The sequence below is a fragment of the Tachyglossus aculeatus genome, chromosome 9 (genome assembly GCF_015852505.1).
Source record: "Tachyglossus aculeatus isolate mTacAcu1 chromosome 9, mTacAcu1.pri, whole genome shotgun sequence".
NCBI lineage: Eukaryota > Metazoa > Chordata > Mammalia > Monotremata > Tachyglossidae > Tachyglossus > Tachyglossus aculeatus.
In genome coordinates this window covers 16,207,468-16,234,477 of record NC_052074.1, presented here as the reverse complement: position 1 = coordinate 16,234,477, position 27,010 = coordinate 16,207,468, and the positions used below count along the sequence as shown (strand labels likewise).

At 40.7% G+C, this 27,010-nt stretch overlaps 1 protein-coding gene across 2 annotated transcripts in view; it reads right to left on the bottom strand.

Moving 5' to 3' along the window:
* Positions 1-27,010, bottom strand: part of PLCB1 (phospholipase C beta 1) — a 444,925-nt gene that overhangs the window by 36,526 nt on the left and 381,389 nt on the right. Inside the window, exon 32 of one of the 2 annotated variants that reach the window (XM_038750968.1) lies at positions 18,332-18,449. The exons of the other annotated variant lie outside the window; for it this stretch is intronic. Within the exon in view, the coding sequence (XP_038606896.1) occupies positions 18,351-18,449 (99 nt within the window). The 3' untranslated portion in view covers positions 18,332-18,350. The remainder of the gene's footprint in view (positions 1-18,331; positions 18,450-27,010) is intronic. 2 annotated transcript variants of the gene reach the window in all.

Sequence of the window (27,010 nt, the reverse complement as noted above, 5' to 3'; positions counted from 1 at the left end):
CAGGGATCATGATTGCCACCTTTTCTAGAGTGTCCGTCCCCAAATGCTCTGTATAGTGTTCTGCAAATACTAAGTACCCAATGAATACCACTATTTGACTGATCAGTCCATCAATCCATGGTATTTATTCAGCACCTACTATATAAGGCTATTTGATTTGGGGGGATTCCCACATGACGTGATGTTATTACATCACAGGGGTATGAGGCATGGCCATGCATTGCTTAGGGGTGATGTAATGATGTCTTTGCCTCTCCATGTTGAGGCCACAGCGGGGACCTCCCCAGTCCCACCCCCTCCTCTCCACACTCACTTCTTTTTGACTCTGCTAGACTTCTGCCTCTGTGCTCCCTCACATGTACCCAGTTTAGCAGAGATCTTGCTCTGGTCTTCCCTGATCACAGGAATGGGGCAAGAGAGTGCATGAATGAGGGAGGGAGACATACAGACACCCGGCAGAGATTTCTGCAGGCAAAAGTCCTGCCCCTGTTCCCCATCAATCCAATCTGGATGATCCAGACGAGTGAACGCTTCCCTAGAATCTCCAGGACCTCACCTCCTGACAGGCTTCAGTGGATCCTGGCATGGTGGGAAAGGGAGGAACAAAAGGCATCCCACCACCATACTGATCTGCTGGGCCCCAGGGATGGACAGGCTTCCCAACCAACACCCCGATACACTGATCACAGTTAGGGCTAAGCTGAGGGCCACTGCCTCCTTTTACAATAACAATAAAAATAATAATGATTATGGTATACATTAGGCCCTTACTATGTGCCAAGCACTTTACTAATAGCTGGGGTAGATACAAGATAATTGGGTTGGACACAGTCCCACATAGGGCTCACAGTCTTAACCCCCATTTTACAGACGTAGGAACTGAGGCAAGGAGAAGTTAAGTGACTTGCCCAAGGTCACACAGCAATATCAAAAGCTGGGATTAGAATTTATGACCTTCTGACTCCCAGGCATGTGCTCTATTGAGAAGCAGTGTAACTTAGTGGGAAGAGCATGGGCTTTGGAATCAGAGGTCATGGGTTCTAATCCCAGTTCTTCTACTTGTTAGCTGTGTGACTTTGGGCATATTTATTACTCTATTTATTTTACTTGTACATATCTATTCTATTTATTTTCTTTTGTTAATATGTTTGGTTTTGTTCTCTGTCTCTCCCTTCTAGACTGTGAGCCCACTGTTGGGTAGGGACCATCTCTATATGTTGCCAACTTGTACTTCCCAAGCGCTTAGTACAGTGCTCTGCACACAGTAAAGCATTCAATAAATATGACATTGATTGATTGATTCTCTGTGCCTCAGTTCCCTCATCTGTAAAATGGGGATTAAGACTGTGAGCCCCACGTGGGACAACCTGATGACCTTGTATCTACCCGAGGGCTTAGAAGAGTGCTTGGCATATAGTAAATGCTTAACAAATACCACCACCATCTATCCACTAGGCGATTCTTCTTCTTTAAGAATCAGCCATGCCAGGGTTTTTGGCAGAATGCATTGCCTCATCCCTGGGGCTGTGTGAAGCTTGGAGAATTTGGGGTGGGGGCTGTGGTGGGAGAGCTGGAGTCATGGCTGAGCAGTGCTGAATTGCTGACCAGGGCCTGAGGGATGGGGCTGAGCAACAAGTGCTTGTTACCCATGGTCTTCTTTCCATCCGTTCTTCAGCAGCCATAACCATTTTTTTCCCATGGTATTTATTAAGCACTTACTATGTTCCAGGATCTGTATTAAGCATAAGGGTAATTAGTCAACTTGGACATAGTCTATGTCCCACATGGGACTCACAGTCTTCATCCCCACTTTACAGATAAGGTAACTATTAAGTTCCGTGAAGAGACTTGCCCTAGGTCACATAGTAGACAATTGGCAGAGGTGGGATTAGAACCCAGATCCTTTTGTTTTCCAGGCCTGGGCTCCATCTACTAGACAACGCTGCTTCTTCACAGAGCAGAGAATTGCAAGAGACATTTAAGATGGCTCCCATGTGCAGTGTCAGCAGAAGCAGGTGGGGATGGGAGGGATCAGCTTATTTTAGGGTATCACCTCTCTGACCTTCCTCACTGGAACTGCAAACTCAAGGGCAGAATCCCATGCCTTTCATTTCCTCCCCCCCCCCCTTTAATCCTTTACCACAGCAACTAATTCAGGGCTAGGCACTCAAGGGTCATTCAATAAATGCTAACTTCCCTTCCTACTTCCTCTGCTCCTTAAAAAGCTTTCTCCAAATGACCATGACAGATCTTAGGCCATCTGGCCTGTATTTCAAAACCTCCCTCAGGAAATCACTAAGTGAGATTGTTTGTTTCATAATATGATATTTCTAATATTTGCACAAGGATATATTTATAAGCAAATGAAAATAAAGAAATCCCAAGCACCTCAAGGAAAAAAAAAATGTGAGTTTAACAGTAGACCCTGTCATCATGAACAGACGAGACCAAACCAAATCCAACAACACAACTATCAAATAACCACCTGAATGGCTATTCCCGGAATGTCTACAAAGATCCATTCATAAAAATTGGCCCGATAACAATCCCTTGGATTGGTTAACTACTTGTGCTCACAACTTAGATTGTCAAAGTGGGGAAAAGGACTTTAAAAATGAAGCTTTTGGGTGAACTAAGACATCAAATAGGAAGATCTACCCTGCCATTATTTGGCTATTATAGAAGCCTTATAGCTAAGCAATGTGATCTATAAACCTGCAGGAAGTAATATGCTTTTATTGAGGAAAGCACAGGTATGGGAACAAGGAGATGAGTCTGCAAGCCAAGAGGAAACAGAGAAGCAGCCTGGCAAAGTGCACAATCATCTGGTTCAATCCCAGTCTAGCCCTCTGCCTTCTGATCAGAAGTCTGGTCACCAAACCCCAGAAACCTACAGAATTTACAAGATGAGAGATGGTTTCTTCAGTCTATTTTTTAACAGCTATGAAAATGCATATCACCGAACCTCTGAAAGGCATCATATAGCAAACATCCACTGCTCTGAGAAGGGCAATCCTTACAACTAGTGCACGTAGAGGGCTCAGCACAAGCAGATGGCAGGGATGTGGAATGCTAGGCAGGACCTTTGGAGAGTTCGACTAAGATTTTCAAAGCTCAGATTTCAGGTGAATGCAACCAGAACAGTGAGTCTGTACAACACTGAGAGAAACAGTGTGCCCTAGTGGATAGAACATGGGCCTGGGAGTAAGAAGGACCTGGGTTCTAATTCTGGCTCAACTACATATATGCTGGGTGACCTTGAACAAGTCACTTCACTTCTCTGTGCTTCAATTACCTCATTTGCAAAATGGGGATTCAGACTGTGAGCCTCATCTGGGCCATGGACTGTGTATAATCTGATTACCTTGTATCTACCCCAGCACTTAGTATAAGGCCTGGCAAACAGTAAGTGCTTTTAGACTGTGAGCCCACTGTCGGGTAGGGACTGTCTCTATATGTTGCCAAATTGTATTTCCCAAGCGCTTAGTACAGTGCTCTGCACACAGTAAGCGCTCAATAAATACGATTGATGATGATGATGAAGTGCTTAACTAATATCATATAAGAAAAAATGACAGCCCTGAAGCTCAGAGAGATAAGTTTTGTGGGTTTGGGTATGTTCACCTGTTTGAACTAAGACTCACTGAGGAATCTTCATTTCAGACTTCAAGGGAACAATGGCTTCCCCCACACATCTGACAGAAAAAACGCAGAGTATTTCTTGTTCCTATCAATCGTATTTACGTATTGATAATACAATCGTATTTGGTAGACACATTACCTGTCCACAGTGAGTTTACAGCAGATATAGCACTTTCAATCATATTTTTCATTTTCTCTCCCATTCCTGATTCTCTGTGAACCATTGGCCATGGACTCAATTAGATGAATGGGGTCTAAAACAGTTTCAGACTCCAGACTGAATCATTAAAGAATAGGCTATGCAACTGCTAATGACAGGAGGCATCCTAAATTTTGCCAGTTTCCTAGCCTTAGAAAGTACAATCCTATATACTATTTTACCCTTGAAACAGAAGATAACCCTTAGGTGGTCCATGCTCAGCATGTCAAAACTCTTCCCAAAGTCACCTCTACCGAGTTACATTAGCATCCAGCTGACATTGATTCATGTAGCCAGATGGCAAAGGACGAAATACCAATCGTTCAACACAATAAGTGACCTACTTACAGACCCAACAAACAATCTGCTGTTTAATACCGAATAAAAGCAGAAAGCTTTTGAGTAAAAATTTAATTTTGTTTCCTGGTAAGTTTACAAGTGGCACATTTAGTTTTTTGCTCCATGCATCTGTTCCAACCAGGCCAAGATGAGATCTCCAACATTTTATCAAGACAGAATGATAATAACTGCATGGCAGCTCTGATTTCTCAGTAGCCTGATGCTTTTGGGAAAATCATTTGCCAATTACTGTTATTCATGTGTCCTCCCAAGAACACCAGTTACATCCCTATCAAGAAATGGTATTTTTCTCCAATAAAGCCTTTCAGTACATGCTCTGTATGAGCAGTGATTCTACATGAGGAAAACTGATCAGTCATAGCTCTGTGGTTTTGGTGACTGAAGTAATTAGGGAAGGTCTCATGTTGCACTCCCAGTCTTAGCCTCCATTTTAGGATGAGGTATCTGAGGCGCAGAGAGAGGAGTGACTTGCCCAAGGTCACGTGGCAAAGCAGGGATTAGAACCCTGTCTTTCCAACTCCCAGGCCCATGCTTTATCCATTAGGCCATGCTGCTGTTTTGTAAACTGTTCTGTGTATCTTGACCAGAAACCTATAGGCATCAATTTGCCCTGGTTCATCAGGCTTTCAGAGTTAACAACTTGCTTTGCTGCACCACACTCCTTGTTTCCTGCTGCAGGTAACCTTGGTTTGTGATTATCTGGTAAAACACAACTCAAAGTCACACCTGTTCTGGTCCCATGGGCACTGCATCTGGATACCATGTGCCAAAAATCACTGTCTTGATGCTAGGAAACTTTCTGCAGGGATCTTATGGGGAATGTTATCTCATGTGATGTACTTTAATTCTTACAGAAAATGCAGTGGAACATTATGAATCAGGCCTATCATGTTAAGTGATGAACAGTTAGTTTATTCCCTTGGGATTATGTAACTTTCACAATTTAACAACAACAAATAATTAATTCTTGGTGTATGTCACAAGGTATGTACAATCTTCCACAATGAATTAAGATGAGTCATTTCAATATACTGGAAAGATACTTCAGATGCTAAATAGTGTAGAATAAAACTTTGAATCACTTGCTTTCACATAATCCATTTCACTTCTGCATGCTGACAGTATAAATCAAAATGGGGATAAGGGACACTTGTCTCTGGGTAGTTCTATTGCTGCGTAAAACAGCTAAATCTCGACATCAGAATGGCTTTGGGGCCATGGTGGTTCTATTAAAAAAATCAATCAGATTTGAAGGACCCTTTAACCAACACATGATGAAATGGAAGGACCCTAATGGTCCCAACTCATCCTAAATGGATGCAAACCATTAGAGACTGAACAAAAATAGATGGAGATGAAAAAAGACCCAACCGTATCTAGAAATTTAAACCTGACCCCATTTAAAATAAAAAAAATCTATTCTGCACTTTTAGAAGTAACAGTTTCTTTCTCTATAATGACATATGTTGCAGAGTTGCTTACAGCTTCAAGGGAAGCTGTGAAGAAAATACAATGAATCACATCCTTCAGGGAGTCCTATTTTAGAACAAATTCAGTCTGCCTGAAGGGGACTACTTTTTGAAAACAAAGTCAGAAAGGTTATTCAAGTGAAAAATATCAGATGGATGCATTAGTTACCTTAAGGTCGCTCGCTCTACTTCGCTCTGTTTTTCCCTAACTAGATTGTGAACTTCTTGAGGGCAGGGACCTGGCCTTTGGTTAATGTTTCCCCTCACCCTTAGCACCTTGTGAAGTGCAATGAACTCTGAAGTCAGTCAATAGACTTCGAATGAATACAGAGAATCCTATTGTTTGCCAAGATGGATGAGGTAATCCACATTAAATCAGTTTCTAAGCAACTGTAAACATTTTACCAAAGAGAAGATATTTTAAAAAGATATTCAGAACTAAAGAAATGTAGAAATTTAATTTTCGGCTCTATTCAGTAAGCCAGTAATTGGCACCCATTATCCACTACATAAATCTATGAAATCATCAAGGGTTTTTAAAGGAACAGTAACTGTGAAGGGTACCCTTTTGCAGTCTTCTCTGGTGATCTCCACTGCCTGTATTACTGGAGCCTTGTTTAGCCCTGGGTAATCTCATACATCCTCCTGAATCAATGCGGCACTTCCTTCATTGGTTTCATATCACTGGCTTTCATATCGCCTATGCTCTAGGCTCTGTATCCTTTACGCACTTAATAGGCGCTCTGCCTTCAGTCCTACAACACTTTTGTACATATTCATTAAATCACATTTATTGAGCACTTACTGTGTTTAGAACACTGTACTAAGTGTGTGAGACTACAATACGATAAATATACACATTTCCTGCACACAATGAGTTTACATATTCTCACCCTCTGACATTTCCCTTACCTGTAATTAATTTTAATGTTTGCCTATCCCTCTAGACTGTAAGTTCCTTGTGGGTAAGGAATGTGTCTACTAACTCTACTGTATTGTGCTTTCCCAAGTGCTTAGTATGGTGTTTGATGACACACAGTCAATCCTCAATAAGTATCATGACTCTCATCCATTCAATGTGACCTGCTGGTGTTACGCTGTCATTCTATCTTCTACAGTGACATGCCCTCTGCACCCTGAAATATAGATGAAAATGACATGGTGGGAAAATAATCATTATGAGCATGTCGACACCGAACACCATGAGGGACAGGATGCATCTGACCTGATTATCTAGTTTCTACTGTAGCCCTTAGGAACAGTGCTTTGTTCATTATAAGCACTTAACAAATATCCCTATTATAACAGGGTCCTAGAAAACTTGAGGTAAGTGGCATAGCCCTGACTCTCAGCCTCCACCTCTAACCCAAAGCCTGAATTAAACTAAGCACTTATTACAGTGCTTTTCACACAGTAAGCGCTTAGTAAAAACAACTGAATGATTGAATGAGTAAACTACGATTCCAGCGTATTGTGGGCATGGAATGTGTCTGTTTATTGTTATATTGTACTCTCCCACATGCTTATCACAGTGCTTTGCACACGGTAAGTACTCAATGAATACAATTGACTGACAAATGGCTAATCACAAGTTTTCATCTGTGATGTCCAGTAGCACAGCAATTCCATCTGTAATTTGGTGGTGAGTGCACACTAATATAAGATGATCAATTTGGTCCACAGTAGGAAATCTCTGAATATTTGATACCACCCAAATGATACTGCATAAGTTAAAAATTCTAAGGATCCAGGAAATGTTTCTCTCCATTTCCCAGGTGGCATGGCTCTTTCAGTTGTCAGAGTACCCTTTCCACCAAGTCTGTGTATGTAGAGTTGAGGATGATTTCTCTGGGAAAATGTTATAAATAATACACAAAGTCAAGTGGGGGAGATTCCCTAGGGGGAAATCCAAATGAACAAAACAGCCATTCTATTCAGGAAAAAAAGCACAGTAACTACTCAATAAAAATCATTGATTGATTGATTTTCTTATTATGTTCTACTACACAGGGCTAATGTTAGTGGAACAAGGAAAGGAGGGAAATGTGAAATAAATAATCCAGCTCTGAATGGAAATCTATAGAGCGTTATCTTCAAAAAATCCAACAAACCCTATCCATAAGGAGCTTACAATCTAGAGGGTTTTAAATATTTTTAGGGTTTCCTTCCTCCATTTATGGGCAGTGGATATGGCAGTTCTTTATTTTGTGCTTTCCAAGCTCTGAGTACAGTGCACCACTCCAAATGGGTGCTTAGCAAACACGTGTGCTACTACTAGTAAGTGAACTGAAGAAAAGGGGACCATTAAAAAAATTAAGTACATACAATGTTTGTATTCATGTGTGACCTTTGGCAACTGAACTTCTCCATGCCTCAGCTTCCTCATCTGTACAATGTGTATAAAATAGAATATTCTTTTTCCCTCTCAGTCTGTGAGCCACACGTATGTCAGGGACTTTTTCCAATCTGATCAATGTCTATATATTGCAAACCTAAGCATAGTGCTGTATCCAGGGTAAGCAGTTAATAAATACCAATTAATCAATCAATGGTAATTATTGAATGTTTATAGTGTATAGAGCATTCTTTTAAGCACTTGGGGAAAGTTGGTAAATATGATCACTTTCCACAGGGTGCTTGTAGTCTATAGTGGGAAACAGAAATTAAAATAAATTACAGATAATGGAAATAGTAGAGTATAAGGATGTGTACATAAGTCATTACTACGCATCAAGCAGAAACTCCTCACCCTCGGCTTCAAGGCTGTCCATCACCTCGCCCCCTCCTACCTCACCTCCCTTCTCTCCTTCTCCAGCCCAGCCCGCATCCTCCGCTCCTCTGCCGCTAATCTTCTCACCTTGCCTCGTTCTCGCCTGTCCCGCCGTCGACCCCCGGCCCACGTCATCCCCCTGGCCTGGAATGCCCTCCTTCCCCACATCAGCCAAGCTAGCTCTCTTCCTCCCTTCAAGGCCCTACTGAGAGCTCACCTCCTCCAGGAGGCCTTCCCAAACTGAGCACCCTCCTTCCTCTCCCCTTCCTCCCCCTCTCCATCCCCTTGCCTTACCTCCTTCCCTTCCCCACAACACCTGTATATATGTATATATGTTTGTACGTATTTATTACTCTATTTATTTTACTTGTACATATTTATTCTACTTATTTTATTTTGTTCTCTGTCTCCCCCTTCTAGACTGTGAGCCCACCGTTGGGTAGGGTTCGTCTCTACATGTTGCCAACTTGTACTTCCCAAGTGCTTAGTACAGTGCAGTAAGCGCTCAATAAATACGATTGAATGAATGAATGAATTACTATAGGTAATTATTATAGCTGCCCAGCTGAAATGCAAGCCTCCATAATTTGAGCCCTATTTTGAAGGTGTGCCTTGCTAGCTATCCTTGCATCTAACAAAATCACACTGCAGAAACAATGGGGGACTTATAAAATCATTTTTGAGAAGCAGCATGTCGTAGTGGATAGACTAATCCTGGCTCTGCCACTTGTCTGCTGTGTGATCTTGGGCAAGTCGTTCCGCTTCTCTGGGTCTAAGTTTTCTCATCTGAAAAATGGGGGTTGAGATAATGAGCCCCATGTGGGACACCCTGTTTGCTTGTATCCACCCCAGCACTTAATACAGTGTTGGCACATAGTAAGCACTTAACAAATAAAATAATAATTATTATTATTTTTAGTTTTTGGGCCACCATAACTCCAGGAATTCACTTTAAATGAACTTTCATCAGCCCACACCACTATTTTTATCAGCTTGTCTCCCCTAACCCCACACCAAGAAGGGGCATAGGTACTACAATTAATTTCATTAATTTTTTTTAAAAAAACTCAACTCTACCAGGCATAAACGCTTACTCACTGAGGGTGATAATTTGCAAGCTGAACTACAGAATCTAATAAAAGATTCCAATTAAATATTCTTTAATCCTTAGAGCCCAGGCATGCAATGAAAGCCTGGATAATGGGTAGTGCTTATATGTGACTTCTTTGGTTCCATAAGACTCACTCTTTGTGTACTTCAGAATTCCCTTTGTGGTTTCCTTGAATCCCATCATTTAGTACTGAGGCCTGGAATAATTGTGATTTGTTAAGTACTTACATTTAGTGATCTAGAATAATAGCATGCATGATACACCAAACATGATGACATGAGAGGATATAGAAATCTCTTCCTAAATCGCCAGCATGATTCCTATTCCAAATGTTTATAGCATTTATGCTGCAAGATCATTTATACTGAAGCGGTTACTGTATGAAATAGTTTTTTTTGTGGGGAGGGATTAAATAGTTATGAAGCAGTGGCTTCATTCATTAATATTTAACTCACTCATTAAAAAACTATACTATTTGTTAAGTGTTTATATGTTCTAGGCACTGTACTAAGCTCTGGTGTATATACAAGCTAATCAGGTTGGACGTAGTCCACATCCCAAATGGGGTTCAACAATTAAAATCCCCACTTTACATGGAGTTAACCGAAGCATAGAGTAGTAAAGTGACTTGCCAAAGGTCACACAGCAGACAAGTGGAGGAGCCAGGAAATCATCTGCTTTAAAGCAAAACATCTGCTTAGCAGACAGTAAGGGTAAGTAATGCTTTGTCCTTATTTTGATTATCTCACAATTTTTTCAGTAATCATTGAGTCTCACATTTATTGGTATGTTAAGTATGCTTCCTGTAATTGCCACTTTTATCTTAGCCATTATACTAAGAAATTGTTTGTTTAAATTATGAATCCAGCACTTTTAATTTAGGAAGCCGATAGGTTGGCAGATGCAGGAATAAAGTTAATTCCACTTGCAAAATTGCAAATATTCTTCTTTCCAACTAACAGAAAACCCAAGGTTTTCATTGAAATACTTATATTTCTTTTTTTTCTGATGGCAGCTGAGGCAGGGAGCAAAAACGGAGAAAGCTGTAGGAGAAAGCTGGGAAGCACTCAGCCTAAGTTTATTTACTTATTTCTGTTTGGGTGACCTGATCTTTTGGTGAACCGCTAGTCCCTGCATTCACAGCATCATTTAGCAATGCAAGCAAGCAACTCACAAGAAGCACACATAGGACAGGAAACCTAAATGGGTAAGAAACACAGGGGTCACCAATCCCCCTTTTCTACTGGGGGAAGGGAACGTGTTTACCAACTCTGTTATATTATACTCTCCCAAGGACTTAGAACAGTGATCTGCACACAGTAAGTGCTCAATAAATACAATTGATTGATTACTGACATTTGGAGCTGATAAAACTAACAGAGAAGGTGGGTAGTGATTCCCTCTAGAGTTTAGAAATATCAGAATGGGGAACGTTTCCTGTACTTAATTAACCTCTGTCCCCACATAACAAAGAAATCAGTCCTCCAAGATAGCTAGTGAAAATGTCACACGCAAAATCCATCACCTCTCATAGTTGAGAAATTTCTTTCAAGAAATTTGCAGTACAAGAATACACAAAGAGGTAAAATGGCAATGACTGATTTAGATCTTTTTTACACATACTATTTCTCTCCTTAACCAGCAGAAAATCATCAAGATGCCTATGACACAAAATGTAACCTTGGTCAAAGGTACTTTTTATTCAATGCTTTCTGATCATCTCCATCTTTGGATTTGACACAAAATGTAACCTTGGTCAAAGGTACTTTTTATTCAATGCTTTCTGATCATCTCCGTCTTTGGATTTACACTAAATTCTGGGATTTATCAAGCACGAGACTGGGAGTCAAAGGACCTGGGTTCTAATCCAAGCTCTGCCACTTGTCTGCTGTGAAACCTTGGCCAAGTCACTTAAATTCTCTGTGGCTCAGTTTGTTCATCTGCAAATTTGGATAATTATTACTGATAATAATAATAACAGTAATAGTATTTGTTAAGGGTTTACTATATGCCAAGCTCTGTGCTAAGTGATTGGGTTCACAGTCTAAGTAGGTGGGAGAACAGGTATTAAATCCCCATTTTACAAGTGAAGAAAATGAGTCACAGATAAGTGACTTGTCCAAGGCCATGCAGCAGCAAAGGGGCAGAGCCAGGATTAGAACCCAGGTCCTCTGACTTCCAGGCCTACGGTCTTTCCACTAGGCCACACTGCTCCTTAAATACCTGAATCCCATGTGGGACAGGAACTGCGACTGACTTATATTGTATCTGTCCCAACATTTACTTCAGTGTTTGGCACATAATAAGCACTTAAATACTACAGTTATCATTTCTAGACAGTGAGCCCGTTGTTGGGTAGGGACTATCTCTATATGTTGCCGATTTGTACTTCCCAAGAGCTTAGTACAGTGCCCTTCACACATTAAGTGCTCAATAAATACGATTGAATGAATGAATGAATTATTCAGCACTTAGGACAGTGCATGGCACATAGAAAGCGCTTAACAAATACCATCATTATTATTATTAACTCCCTATCCTACAGCTCTACTGCTTTCAGTCAAAACATGCCTCTGCTGAGAGAAAAACAGAGGCCCAACAGCCTTATCAATCATATTTATTGGGAAAGTACAACAGAGTTGGTTGATGTAATCCCTGTCCAGAAGGAGCTTACAGTGTTTAGGGAGAGACAGACAAAAGTGCATTAGGGATGGGGGAATAGTTGACTATATGAATACATGATTAATATGTACATAAGCATTATGGAGCAGTGGTGAGAATCAGAGTTCTTAAGGCACTTATCTTAGGGTAGCATGTTCAGCTTGTTCTGGGCAGGGAATGTGTCTGTTATATTGTTGTATTGTAGTCTCATAAGTGCTTATTACAATGCTCTGCACACAGCAAATGCTCAATAAATATGATTAGCTGACTGACTAAAAACCTACAACTGATCTTAGCAGGGGTTCCTCTTTCCCAGGCAGAGGCATGAGGAACTCACTCTCAATCGATCAATGGTATATATTGAGCATTTACTACGTGCAGAGCACTGTACAAAGAACTTGGTAGAGTACAATATAACAGAATTAATGGAAACGTTCCCTGCCCATAGACAGTCTAAAGTCTAGAGGGGGAAATACCGTATTAAGTGCTTGGACACGACCTCTCCCCTTAAGGAGTTTGCAGTGTTCTGAGTACAGAGAAAAATTGGTTTTATACATTCCTCCAGTGATTCTTCCTCCAAAGTCACGACTGTTATTGACTGGAGTGGGCAATGATCAGCTGCCTGTGCTTCAGTCCGCTATATGGCCAAGTTTGGCTCTCCCCACAGTGCACTAGTCTAGGTGCACTGGACATTCAGACATTTCCCCACGGGCTGAGATTCCTACTGGACTGGTCCACTGTCCCCCAAGCCAGTGACGCACCACGCCGCCAACATCTCGTTTGCCTGGGCCTGTTGTCCACAGCCCCTTATGGCAAATACATGCCTTCACATGGCACTACCGAATAAAAACTTAGAAACTGAAATAGGAGCAGTGAGGGTGAATGCATACTGGCCTCCTTAATGAGGTGATTAAAGAACTGCTTGGACAAAGGGAAACCTATGCAGTTTGCCAGAGGCACATCATACTTCTGAAGGGCTAGAAGCCCCCAAGGAAACTGTTCTTAAAAGCAGAGAGTTCTCTCTGCAAATTGTAATGAGCTTTCAGGGCTAGGTTCTGGGGATTTCTATCAGGGCTTTCAAATGCTTTCAGTACCCAGAAGCTTTTGTTACAAACACATTTCCTAGCAGGTGACTTCTGTTCTAGTCAATATGACATTGAAAGACATGTTTAAAAGATTATGTACATCTTTATGCCATTTTCCAGGAGAAACAAATACTTTACACAACCCTAATTACTCAGGAAGCTGCACAACAACCCTATTTCTCTTTGTGGAAGGACTACTGTCTTCATTTCACAGATTACCAAAGGGAGGCTCAGCTAGTCAAGAGCCCAAGGTCACACAGCAGTCGGGGCAGTGTGCACAATATCCTCTAAATCTCCTGACTTCTAACTCCCTAGATTGCTTTGTCTCTAGCATTCAGTAGGAAATACCAATTACAATTATCTTAATTTGTCTGACTCCTGAAAAATTACACAGAGCTTTGTTACTAGGGCATGAAAACATGGAAGTACAAATTGAACTGCAATTCATCTGTATGATATTTCTTTAGCTAAGTTCTCCATATAAGCATGCAGGCATGCATATAGGCACACACTCAGAATATAGAAGATATTTATTCTGACTCTTCTAATCTCCTTTTATCTGGTTGTATATATATATGTACATATTATATTTTATGCATACATATATATACACACACACATTTATCTAGATGTATATATGTAACGACTTATCTGCCCTTGCTTCAACTATTCATCTCAGATACAAGGGTAAGCAGGCTGGGGATGAAGACTCACAAATCAAAAACAGATCATTCAAAACATTTATGAATCAGCTGGGATAGTGTCCAATCTGGTATGAAGATAAAAGATCACTCCTTGGAGAGCTGATGACAGCTTTATATGCTATAGGTTTTATGTGCTACGGGTGCTGGCTCCTTCTCCTTCTCAACATGCGGGGAAAGCTCACAGTAACAATGCCCTGTTATTGCAAGATACCACCTGAAAAATTCTGTTTCAGGCTTATTCTTGACGGCACTACCATCCTTCCCATCTCACAAGCCCGCAACCTTGGTGTCTTCCTGGACTCCGCTCTCTCATTCACTCCCCACATCCAGGCCGTCACCAAAACCTGCTGGTCTCAGCTCCGCAACACTGCCAAGATCCGCCCTTTCCTCTCCATCCATACTGCTACCCTGCTTGTTCAAGCTCTCATCCTATCCCGTCTGGACTACTGCATCAGCCTTCTCTCTGATCTTCCATCCTCGTTTCTGTCCCCACTTCAATCCATACTTCATGCTGCTGCCTGGATTGTCTTTGTCCAGAAAGGCTGTGGGCACGTTACCCCCCTCCTCAAAAATCTCCAGTGGCTACCAATCAATCTGCGCATCAGGCAGAAACTCCTCACCCTGGGCTTCAAGGCTGTCCATCACCTCGCCCCCTCCTACCTCACCTCCCTTCTCTCCTTCTACAGCCCACCCCGCACCCTCCGCTCCTCTGCCGCTAATCTCCTCACCGTGCCTCGTTCTCGCCTGTCCCGCCATCTACCCCCGGCCCACGTCATCCCCGGGCCTGGAATGCTCTCCCTCTGCCCATCCGCCAAACTAGCTCTCTTCCTCCCTTCAAGGCCCTACTGAGAGCTCACCTCCTCCAGGAGGCCTTCCCAGACTGACCCCCTTCCTTCCTCTCCCCCTCGTCTCCCTCTCCATCCCCCCATCTTACCTCCTTCCCTTCCCCACAGCACCTGTATATATGTATATATGTTTGTACTTATTTATTATTCTATTTATTTATTTTACTTGTACATATCTATTCTATTTATTTTATTTTGTTAGTATTTTTGGTTTTGTTCTGTCTCCCCCTTTTAGACTGTGAGCCCACTGCTGGGTAGGGACTGTCTCTATATGTTGCCAACTTGTACTTCCCAAGTGCTTAGTACAGTGCTCTGCACACAGTAAGTGCTCAATAAATACAATTGATTGATTCATTCATTCATTTTTAATGTAGAATTATGAATAGAGAACACAAATATGCTTAAAATGGAAATGAGTGAAAAATAAAAACACTGGCAGAAATCTGCCATATTAACTCAGTTCTTTTTGTCTTATTTCAACTTAGAGCAATTGCTTCTAAGTAAGAGTTATCAATTCCCTGAAATTACCAATGTAATTTTTCTTTAATAAAGGTGTGGGACTCTCACCTGAGTTTTACTTTAAAGGGCAAGAGGGACAAAAACAATAGAATTGAATATTCTTTGATTTCTGAACTCTAGGAACATTTAACACTTTTGAAATAAATATTCTTACTAATAATACTGGTTGACAGTCTTTCAGGGCATAAACCAGATTAGCACAAAACTAAGCATGATATACTAGAACAAAGCATATTAAAGTCTTTAGCATAGTTTTTCATAAAATCAGAGCAAGAGGATTGGATCATGGAAGGAGCTGCCATTCTGTTAGACTGTAAGCTACTTGAGGGCAGGTAATTATGTCCTTTACTTCTGTTGTATTCCCCCATGTACTCGGTATAGTGCTTTGCACGGAGGTGCTCAATAAATACTATTGATTGCTGTGATTAACTTTTCAGAGTGAAATTCAATGTACGATAACATCCAAACAGCCGTGGAAATATAAAGAACCAAAATGCCCTTCTTACCAATGACCTAAAATGATGTCAGAGCTTGTGTGCAGCTGAAGAATGCAAGGCTAAGCACTTGAACATTTACCTATTTTACACTCGGTGCATTTCATGAGAACAAACTCTTCAATTCTCCATCAAAGACAAAGCATCATTGCTATTCTCTCCCCCTCTAGTTTGTAAGCTCATTGTGTCTGTTATATTGTACTCTCCCAAGTGCTTAGTACAGTGCTCTGTACACAGTAAGTGCTCAGTAAATATGACTATTTATGATCCATTCCCAGTCCTGACTTTATTCTCATCGTATAACTCTTTCGCTCCATTATACAGTTTTTGCTTACATGGCCAAATTGTGATACCTTAGAAGAAGTGGATAACGAAAATGTGGCATTCCAAGTCACAATTTTGCTCTACATTTGCTCTCCTCTCAGAAATACCAATAGCACATGGAAAGTGGTCTCAAATTTCTTCTTCCTAGCCTGCAAGTCAACGGGTTTAGACTGGAGCAATGACTGGAGTTGCATTTCATTGTTTGGTAACTATATCATTTGCTGAACTGATGCATCCTGGTTAGTGCTCTTAATTGGTTCCAGGAAAATACAGTTCTTGTGGGCAGGAGATGTTTCTTCTAACACTGTTGTTTTGTACTCTTCCAAGTGCTTAGTAGAATGCTCTGCACACAGTTAAGTGCTCAATAAATAGCGCTGATTGAAGTACAGAGTTGGGGTTGGGAATGAGAAACTGACGGAGGGATGGAGATTAGGTGGAGTTGAGGCTGTGGATTTGTGTATCATGACAGGGGAAAGTTGGGTCGGAGTCCAAATGGGGCCTGATGGCCTGCACTGATTAGTGGGCCTCTTAAATGCAGGGATCTCTGTGAAGGCAGAGGACCATTTTGTGGCAAGGGTGGGTGTTAAAAACACAACAGGTACATAATCAAATAATAACTATAATGATGGCATTTGTTAAGCACTTACTATGTGCAAAGCACTGATCTAAGCACTGGGGGGGGGGATACGAGGTGATCAGGCTGTCCCATGTGGGGCTCACAGTCTTAATCCCCACTTTACAGATGAGGTAACTGAGGTTCAGAGAAGTTAAGTGACTTGCCCAAGGTCATACAGCAGACATGTGGCAGAGCCGGGATTAGAACCCACAACCTCTGACTCCCAAGCCTGGGCCCTTTCCACTGAGCCACGCTAACAGAAATATGTAACAATAATAAAAGATTCTGAATTAGGTATTTAGATACATACATATGCAAATAATTTCCAGTGTTTTCTTTCACATCCTATTTAAAAACACACAAACTCACTAGCTTGATAAATGGAGAATAAAGAGCTGTTGCAAAAGGTGATCTCTGTATTCCAGAGTACGGTAACTTTATGGGGGCCTCTGTCCCCCAAGCCAGACTGGCTTCACTTACTCTTCAAGGGCTTAAGTGAGGACTTTGAACCAAGGTAAACTATGGAGGGACTGCAACATTGGAGCAAAGTGAGAAAGGGCATTAAAAGTCCATAGTGTTATGGTGAAAAAGTGCTAAAAAAGGGTATTAGAAGGGATCACTGTACTGAAAAACTTGTCTTACTGAACCATAAAGGTCAAACCATCACATTTTCCTTCATCTGCAATCTTTCATTATGGTTTAATTCTCAGATAAACTGGGAAATCCTCAATTACCCTCATATTTTCAACAACATCATTCTTGAATATTTTCAGCAGGTTTCTGTATCCTACACATTTTCCACTCTTATTTACAGCTGCCTGTTTTTTTATTTCTTTTTCCTTTAGGAATGGTCAGGTTTTTTGTCTTTGGACTATAATACAGCTCTCATCTCCTCTCTCCCTGAATCAACATATCTTCTTAACAATGTATCTCTAGTATCTTAGAACTGCAGAAATAACCTCAGAGGGACACCATCTCTATTCAGATACTAGTAGGAGCCTGAACATAGAAAGACCCCAGTTAATTAGTCCTTAGGCCAAATCACTCATCAGTAAAGCCAAAAAACAAAAAACAAAAACACCACCCAAAATAATTGGGAAGAGGATGACAATGAAGGGAGATGGGTGTGAGCAAAGAAAGGAGAGGTGCAGGAGGGAGGCACAAAGGATGGTATTTTCTTCTTTGATAATATTTTGGTGGGTGAAAATAATGAGAAAAGATGTGTGTTTTTGTTTTTATGGAGAGGGAGCCAGCAGGGATTAAGCATAAAAATGAAAATAGAGGACAGTTGCAGAATAAAAAGGAGGTGAGTAAAGGAGAAGTGCATATAAAGACTGGAATAACCAAACTGATGCAGTCAGGGGAAGGAAGAAACAAAAGCAGAGCAAAGGAGACAGGTACAGCAGTGGGAAAACTGGGGGGTAGGAGGGATGGAGGAAAAGGAAAGAGCGGGAATATGAAAATAGAGAAAATCCATTCTATAGGATCAGACCTCATTTCTGTCAAAAGCGACCCCTCCCATCCAGTCCTACCTGGTCGGAAGGATGGTGGTCACCACGTGAGGCCTTGAGGGTTGGGGGGAGTAAAGTTGGGGGAAATAGAGGGATCCTCATGGCAAGTATCCGACAAGTATGAGGAGGAACCTTCCCCCTGTGTGAAAAAAAAGGGAGGCTGTCAATTTTTGGCATCGAAATATATTTCTTGGTTGCATTCCCTGTTCAAAATGATTCCCCTGGGAGGATTCTTGGGCATGCTACTACTACACTGGTGATGCAAAACCTTCAACCAGCCTTTTTACTCCAGATCCTGTACTATGGTTTCTCATCTTACTAAAAGATGCTAGGAAGAATCTGATTCTCTCCTCTGGAGTTTGGGATTTTAGTCTCACTTATTTCTCCCATTCCTGTGCTGAGAGATGAAAAAAAGAATTCCCTTAATTATTTCTCCATAAAAATCACTTATTCATTCACCACTGCCAACAGAAAGACACCTAAAGAAAACAATGTGGCCCAGTGGAAATGAGCATGGGCCCTAGTTCTTCATCTGCAAAACTGGGATTAAATACCTGTTCTCACCCCTTAGATTGTTAGCCCCATGTGAAGTAGGAATTATATCTGACAACATACATCTGCATCTACCCAGCACTTTGTTCAGTAATTTCCCCATAGTAAGCATTTAAAAAAACCCATAACTTTTCTTCAAGAAAGTAGTTGAATCCTTGGCAGAGTTTGCCAAGTCTTTGTAGTAAAACAAAGCAATCCCATTTGCTCTGAGTTGAAGTCCAATATGGAAAAAAATCTACTTGAATAAGGGAAATCAAATCAAAACAGTTCATCTGTCACTCAACTGCCTAAAAATCCCTAACTTTAAAAAAATGACTGAATCCCAACATTATGCTTAAAACAGCTCAGATTCCATCCTAAGAGGGAACAATTATGTAACTCCAAATATTGTATCATTAAGAATTGCTAGTTATCTGAAAGTGTAAATTCACCTTTTTGACAATTTAGTTTGTCACCAGGGAGCAGCAGAATGTGGAGCAGGCACTGATGAGAATAGTGCCTACATCATCTTGAAGTTAAGTTTTTATGTCTACCTAAAGCTTAAAATTGGGTTGGAGAATGCTTTTTAAGTTGAAACAGTACATATATTTAAGTTTTATGAGGACTTCATGTCACTCAGGATCATTAATAGGCCTTTAAGAGTTAAGGCAAGAAAGCAAACCTTTTAATCTTAAATCACTGTAAAACTTATTTCCCAGCTCCTCCTTTCTTCCACCAGATCCCATGAAATATTGGTTGATTTAAGACCCACTTTCAAGCACAACTGGCTCAAAATTTAGCAAAATACAACTACTTTTAGCAAAACCAATGCCATCGGTAGCATCAGAAGCCTTTTTAGCAACAATCTAAACTTCTGTCAATAACTTTGTGAAAATAGGAATGCCGAACAGCAAAGTGTAAAGACGTGGGTAGATGCTACATTCAATAGAAAACTGATTACAAAGTAGTGTGGAAAAAAACTGGATATGCATCACTAAGCCTATAGAAAATTGTCTGTCAGGGAGTCTGAATCTGGGGATGGATGAAATATATTAGCACGTCTGAAGGGATGATAATTTAGAATGTGTCAGCAAGTGACTGAAGAACTGGATATGCATCAGCAATTTTGGGAAAGATAAAACCAACTTCATTGGGCTGAATGCTCAGGAGGCCTTAAATCCTGTATTAATGTAGCCCTATCAATGAACATGAAACAATAGTTCAATGAAATGGTTATCTACTGGAAGACAGGGACGCCATCTTCTCCACATTCCCTAAACCACCCCAAGTTCCTAGTACCATTTCAACAGTTGATTACATGATGAATATGTGCACAGGTTAATAATTTCAAGGAATTCCCAGGAAAGATCCTGATTACCACAATGGTTTGCCTTTTTGAAAATAACATTTTATTCAGTCTTGTAGTTTTGAGTCTAAGTATAGTCTGAGCTTTCTGGACTGCTCATTTTTCATTGGTAAGCACGGAAATTCATACTTTGACCAAGCTGTCAAAATGATTACGGAGAGAAATTCTGCCATCATATACACCTGCACATTTCACTTTACATGGAAGAGGTCCTAACAACAGGAAAAGGTGAGGTCAAGGGTTAAAAAATAAGGCCATCGAGTTACTTTACTCCCTACCAAATTTTTTTAAATTCTGATCCAACATAAACTGCAGCTCCCGTTATATTTAGTTCAAGTGTGGCCTGCTCAATCCAACCTCCACCATCTCCTGCCCTGGATCTTTATTGCTAGGGAACCTAGATCCATCGCTGTTCCCTTCCCATTGATTACTGCAGGAAGGGTTATTGACTTCTCCTCCTACATACAATCTGGCTTCTCCTGACTCCTATGCAACAAAGTACAACTTGTATGAAAATGAAGAAGAGGGACATAAAAGGAAAAGGTAAAGACTGGAGGAGAAAGGTAAAACGAAGAATTGTTCCCTGCATCCCTCTTGAGGTCACAAATCGCTGCACTTTAGTGGAGAGAGGCCTGGAGGATTACTTGAGATGGAGTCCAACAGGGGGACTGGTCAAGTGGGTTCCATGCTCTCTGAACTAATTCCCAAACCAGACACCAAAGGACCAAGACCAAAGAGGAACCTGTGAGCATGATGACTTACTTGGAATGAAGGTAGTCTGCACTATTGAGAGATATGCCTACATGGACTGGAATACCTCTCCCTTTCTATACTCAAAAACATGTCACTGTCACAAGGATTCTGGAAGGGAAAATGTACGGGATTTTTCTATACTCCCATAAGGGAGAAGAGAGTATGTAGCAACACAATACTTTGGTGCAACTTTAAATGTTCCATAACTTCCCCCCAATTTTTTTTTTTCCTGATTAAACAATTTAAAACTATGGACTTAGAAAGACAAAACCAATATTACAGGGAAAGTAAATTACCTATATATCCATACCCATATACCCACATTACCCATATAGAGAAGTAGCATGGCCTTGTGGATAGAGAATGGATCTGGGAGTTAACAGGACTTGGGTTCCAAACCCGGCTTTGCCACTTGTCTGTTATGTGACCCTGAGCAAATTGCTATACTTCTCTGTACTTCAGTTACCTATGCTGTAAAATGGGGATGAAGACTGTGAACCCCATATGAGGCATGGATGGTGTCCAACCTGATTACCTTGTATCTAGCCCAGTGCTTAGAACAGTGCCTGGAACATAGTAAGCACCTGAATAAATACTGTTATATTGAAAGAGCATTAAGAAAACCCACCTCAAAAAGGCAATGAGCAGAACCATCACTATCAAAGTGATCAATATCAACTGGAATGTCTTTGGCAAACTAAGAACAATTTCTCATTAATTGTCCTTACAAAGAATGAAGGGTAAATTCCTGAATGTTAAGAGAAAAATCAGTCTGTTTTCTTTACAAAGAGACTCAGTAAGCCAGAAAACTCAATTCCTTGGCTGGTGGGGGCCGTAAGGGGATCTGTGAGTGGTTCCTTCCTTGCTTTTATCACTTCTTGCAAATTACAGGCCTTTTTCTCCAATCTTTAGCAAGTCTAGCCAGATGTGAACTCCCAAGGAAACCAACTAAAGCACTGAAACAAGGAAGGTGACTGCATGTTTAAGCACTTGCTGCTTTAGTTTTTGAATCATAACAAGTTAGTATATGCAGCCCCAATAAAACATGCGTATGTAATGCAGTCAATCTATAATGCTTAATCAAAACTATAGCTATGAACACATGTGTACTACATCCAATATATTATTCATAGGAAGATGGGCTCTGAAAAATTCTCATAAACATTAGAACCCTGTCCCATCACCTTCTGTATGAAACTGGTGGCTTATATAAATTTTAGTTATTTCAATAGGGTCAGCTTAAGGAAAATGTTTTGCTTAACTTAGGGGAAACATATTTATTATACAATTAGGAAATGACCCATTATCAGACAGTGGGTCTTCCATTTTTCAGTATTTACCAAACATTAGGAATGATAGGAATAAACTCATTTATTCACTTTTGAAAATGGAATTTATTAAACACTTACTATGTGTCAAGCACTGTTCTAAATACTGGGGTAGATACAAATTAATCAGGTCAGACACAGTCCCTATCCCACACAGGATCACAGTCTATGTATGAGGGAGAACATATATTGAATCACTTATTTGCAGTTGAAGAAACTGAGGCTCAGAGAAGTTAAGTGACTTGCCCAAGGTCATATAGCAGGCAAGTGGTGGAACTGGGACCTGAACCCAGATCCTCTTTCAGATCTGTGTTTTATACACTAAGCCGTGCTGCTTTCTGTGATGCTCTCTGTATCCAAAGTGAAAAAGGTGCATCATAAATAAGGGAAATTTACATTATCTAACAAACCAAGGCATGAATTTTTTCCTTTGATACTCACATACCAGTCTAACTAATATCACCAGCATCTACAAGGGGAAATCTGAAAGAAACGTTATGAAATACCTATTTTTCATTGATTTAGAGTCTCCACTTTGGGCAGCTGCAGCAACGTTTTTGGTCAGCAGCCTACCATTTAGTCAGTTACTGACTCAAAGCCCCAAAGAGTACACTGGTGACCTAGTTCTTTCATGAAAGGCATATCAATGTTCAAAGAAGTGTTGCATTCACTTTAAACAATTACAAAAGAATCTCATAAAGTTGCTAGGAGCTCGGCTAAAAGATCCATGCCTGAGGCAAAATAAAATCAGGCCCATTTGGCTAATCCCAATAATACAAAATATTCAAGAGTTAGAGGAAATACACTGGTGAAGTAGTATGGCATAGTGGATAGAGTCCGGGCCTGGGAGTCAAAAGGTCATGGGTGCTAATCCTGCCTCCACTACCTGTCTGCTGAATGCCCTTGGGCAAGTCATTTCACTTCTCTGTGCCTCGGTTACCCCATCTGTAAAATGGGGATTGAGACTGAGTCCTACATGCAACAGGGACTGTGCCCAACTCTATCACCGCCCCTCCCCACCCAACCCACAGCCTAGTACGGTGCCTGGCACAAAGCAAGCACTTAAATACTACAATTATTATTATATTTAAATAGCAAAAACACTACGCCCTCCTTAAGGGTTGCCAGTGGGTCAAGGGAAAGATATATTCAGTTTCTAGAAATATCATAATCCACTCTGAACCCCTGATCTTTTGGCCTGCAACTGTTCCTAGACAGTGACCCCCACAATTTTTGTATTATTCCTCCTCCTCAAAGGCATTACTGGGCACTTGCTCTTATTGCTTTATCCTCCTTATCAAGACCATTACCATTATTTGTCAAATCATTTTGTATTCAAATCCTATCCCTACCATTGCCAGACATTCTTCCCAAACTGGAGTTGTCCAATAAACTAATGATCTTGCTCTACATTTTAGCACACAAGCCCCTGCCTAAAAAATAGAAAAGCTGCAGATTTAGGATAGCCCCTCCCACCAGATTAGACATTTAACAAATCCTGAATGTTGGCCACGAAACCAAGGCTAACTCATCCCTGAGTCCCACCTTGCTGTCAGTTATGCATAGAGTCTTCAAGCTACAAAGGGCAGCCAGATAAACCTCCTAAGGAAAGATAGTTGAGGGGAAATTCACAATGAAGTTGGAAAATAGAACACTCAGGACTTTCAAACCAAAACGTGATCTGGATTTTAGTCCAAAATTTGAATCAGAGTTTAAATTTCAGATTACAGGATGTCCTCGGATTTATGATTCAATTGATTTCTAAAAACTGAGTCACGTCAAATCATTTCAGAACCAATTTATTTCACAGGAACAATGTTATAAAATGGTGCTGACCAGTATCTGAATGAAGGTAGGATACCATATTTTTACCAGAGTTATTAGAATTCTGTACTCAATTACATAAATGATAATGTACCTTTATTAATGTATTCATATTGAGTCAGATAGGTTCCATGACAAGGTCACTGACTTTCTCTTCAGATGTTGCATGGATACCGTCTGGTGACTCGGTCAGAAAAATACTCTTTTCTGCCCCCCGCCTCTTTCAGCTGCAAGCTCATAAATTTTTACTCCTTTTCACTGCTTTCAATTTTTTTTCCTATTTTCCTATGCTCTGGACCCTTCTTACCCTCTCCCACATACTGCAGAGACACTCAGAAATACCATAAATGAGGTTCTCAATCAATCAATGGTATTTACTGAGTGCTGCTTATATGCAGTGCACTATACTAAGTGCTTGGGAGAATATAATACCACAGATTTAACAGACAAGTTTCCTGCCCATAACAAACAGAGTCTTGTGGGGGAGCGGGGGGGAGTAAGATACTTATATGAATAAGTACTTTATGCTATTTAATTTAAAGATATATACACAAGTGCTTTGGAGTTGGGGGTGGTTTAGTACAGTGCTTTACACACAGTAAGCGCTCAGTAAATATGACTGAGTGGGGCAAATATCAAATGCCCAAAGGTCATTATGCAGATCCAAGTGCATAAATGACACAGAAGGGAGAGTGAGCTGGGGCAAAGAGGACTTAATCGGGGAAGGCCTCTTGGAGAAGGCTAGTACTGTGAAGTAAAAACCAATATATCGTAAAGCTGAAACAAGGTTGTAATTTAGAAACCTTATACCATTTGTCTTAACTCAAAACATTTGAAGTCAAGGTCTTACTAGATAAGAATGCTGTGTCTACGAGTTATAAATTGTAAATATTTGGTCACAACCCTATGGATAGTAAACTTTATATCAATAACACAAAACCTTGGGAAGCCCACCTGCACATTTGTTTAGAGATTGTATGAAATTTTGAGATATGTGCTCTGTAAACAAATATAGTTGCGTTTGATCTGTGGCTGGGTTCCCGGATTTCCTTTTCAACTGCCAAGGGAAAACATCCTGGTTGATGAACAAAACTTCCTACGAGGGCTTTAATGACTATAAAATAGAAAATGAAAATACCCCCTTGGTAGATGGCCAGGTCAAAGCCAGTCTTTGGGTAGGAGCAGTGTGTTTCCACAGCCTCCAATCAGGTCTGGTTTAAAGCTATTGAGGGAACTGCAGGCAAGAAGGGAACATATCTACCAACTCTGTTGTATTGTACTCTCCCAAGCACTTAATACAGTGTTCTGCACATAGTTAGTGCTCAATAAATATCACTGATTGATTTTATATAGAAAACTACATGTCCCAGGAAGCAAAGGGCCTGGATGTCTACAGCTTCCAGAAACCCCTGGGGCTTTCGTAAGGAGTGAAAGCTACCTCCACTTCTGGGGCAAAACTATGTCTTCAAAAGCAATGGCTCAATATCCAAACTTCTCTCTGTTGCTGCTGCCTGTTTGGAATCCCACTAGGAAAAGATCCGCCTCTTCTCAGCTTTGCATCTGCTTGGAACATGAATGTGATGAGCTTTTTCTCCCTCTGCTGTCAGACTCAATAGTTCAGTAAGAAGGAAGGCAGCATCAGAAGTGCTAAAGTCACATTCCGAGTCTGTTCTTGATAGATTCCTTTTAACCTTTGAAAATATCTTTATTTGGAATAAACAAGATCAACTATAGGAAAACATTCAGGCTGGAAGTAAGGTCACATGTAAAAAAAGAACCCCAAAAACTCTCCAGGGAATTGAGGGCTTTTTGGACTAAATCTTGATTATTTTCACAAAAATGTACCATGCCTAAAGGGAAAACAATGGGTTTTCTGAAGTTGTGGAAAATTCCACTTGATTTTTCCAATGTAAAACAGCCAAGATATAAACAATATCCAATTAATGCACTGAGACTGTGAGCAACATTGGGGGATTTAGCCTGCCTTGCTGAAATGCACAGTATAAACAACACTGTCAATATAGGAAGCATAAAACCAGAAATGGCCCAAGTAATTCACAAAGAATTAAAGCAATTGGAAACTGTCAAGAACAAGGAATTAGAGCAATTGGAAACTTCAAGAACACTAAACTGAATGAAAAACATGCTGCTTTACAATCACCATCTTGAGTCCTAAGAAAGATGACTAAAATGACGAAGATGACTTAAGATGACTAAAATTCAGTGTAAAGAGTTTTGGAGGTCTGCCCGGGCTTGGGAGTCAGAGGTTGTGGGTTCAAATCCCAGCTCCGCCACTTGTCAGCTGTATGACTTTGGGCAAGTCACTTGACTTCTCTGTGTCTCAGTTACCTCATCTGTAAAATGGGGATTAAGACTGTGAGCCCCATGTGGGACAACCTGTTCACCTTGTATCCTCCCCAGCGCTTAGAACAGTGCTTTGCACATAGTAAGTGCTTAACAAATACCAACATTATTATTATTATTATTGATCATGAAAGGATGTTTTACAATGGAAGCTAATTTGTGGAAGTCAGCAGGGAAGTCAGTTAGGCATTAAGTGCATTATGTTTAAAGATTAGAGCTGGCATCATCGTGCACTACAAATGAATACATTCATCAATGAGATCATCTGAGGGCAAAATTCGGAATGGCTTCACCAACACTGCTGAAAAATAAAGATTCCTTTCCTTTTTAACGTAAATTTTTAGGCAAAATGTGAAGGAAGACTGCAGTGAAGAGCGCGCTCTGCTGGTCAGAGATGGGTTTTACATCAAATGCCTTATTGAAGAAGAAAGCAGATCCTCAACTGCAAAATGGGGATAAAACTCTCCTTCCCCCTTCTACTTTAGGCTGTTATGCCCGATTGGGATAGGGACTGCGTCCAACCCGATTAATGTG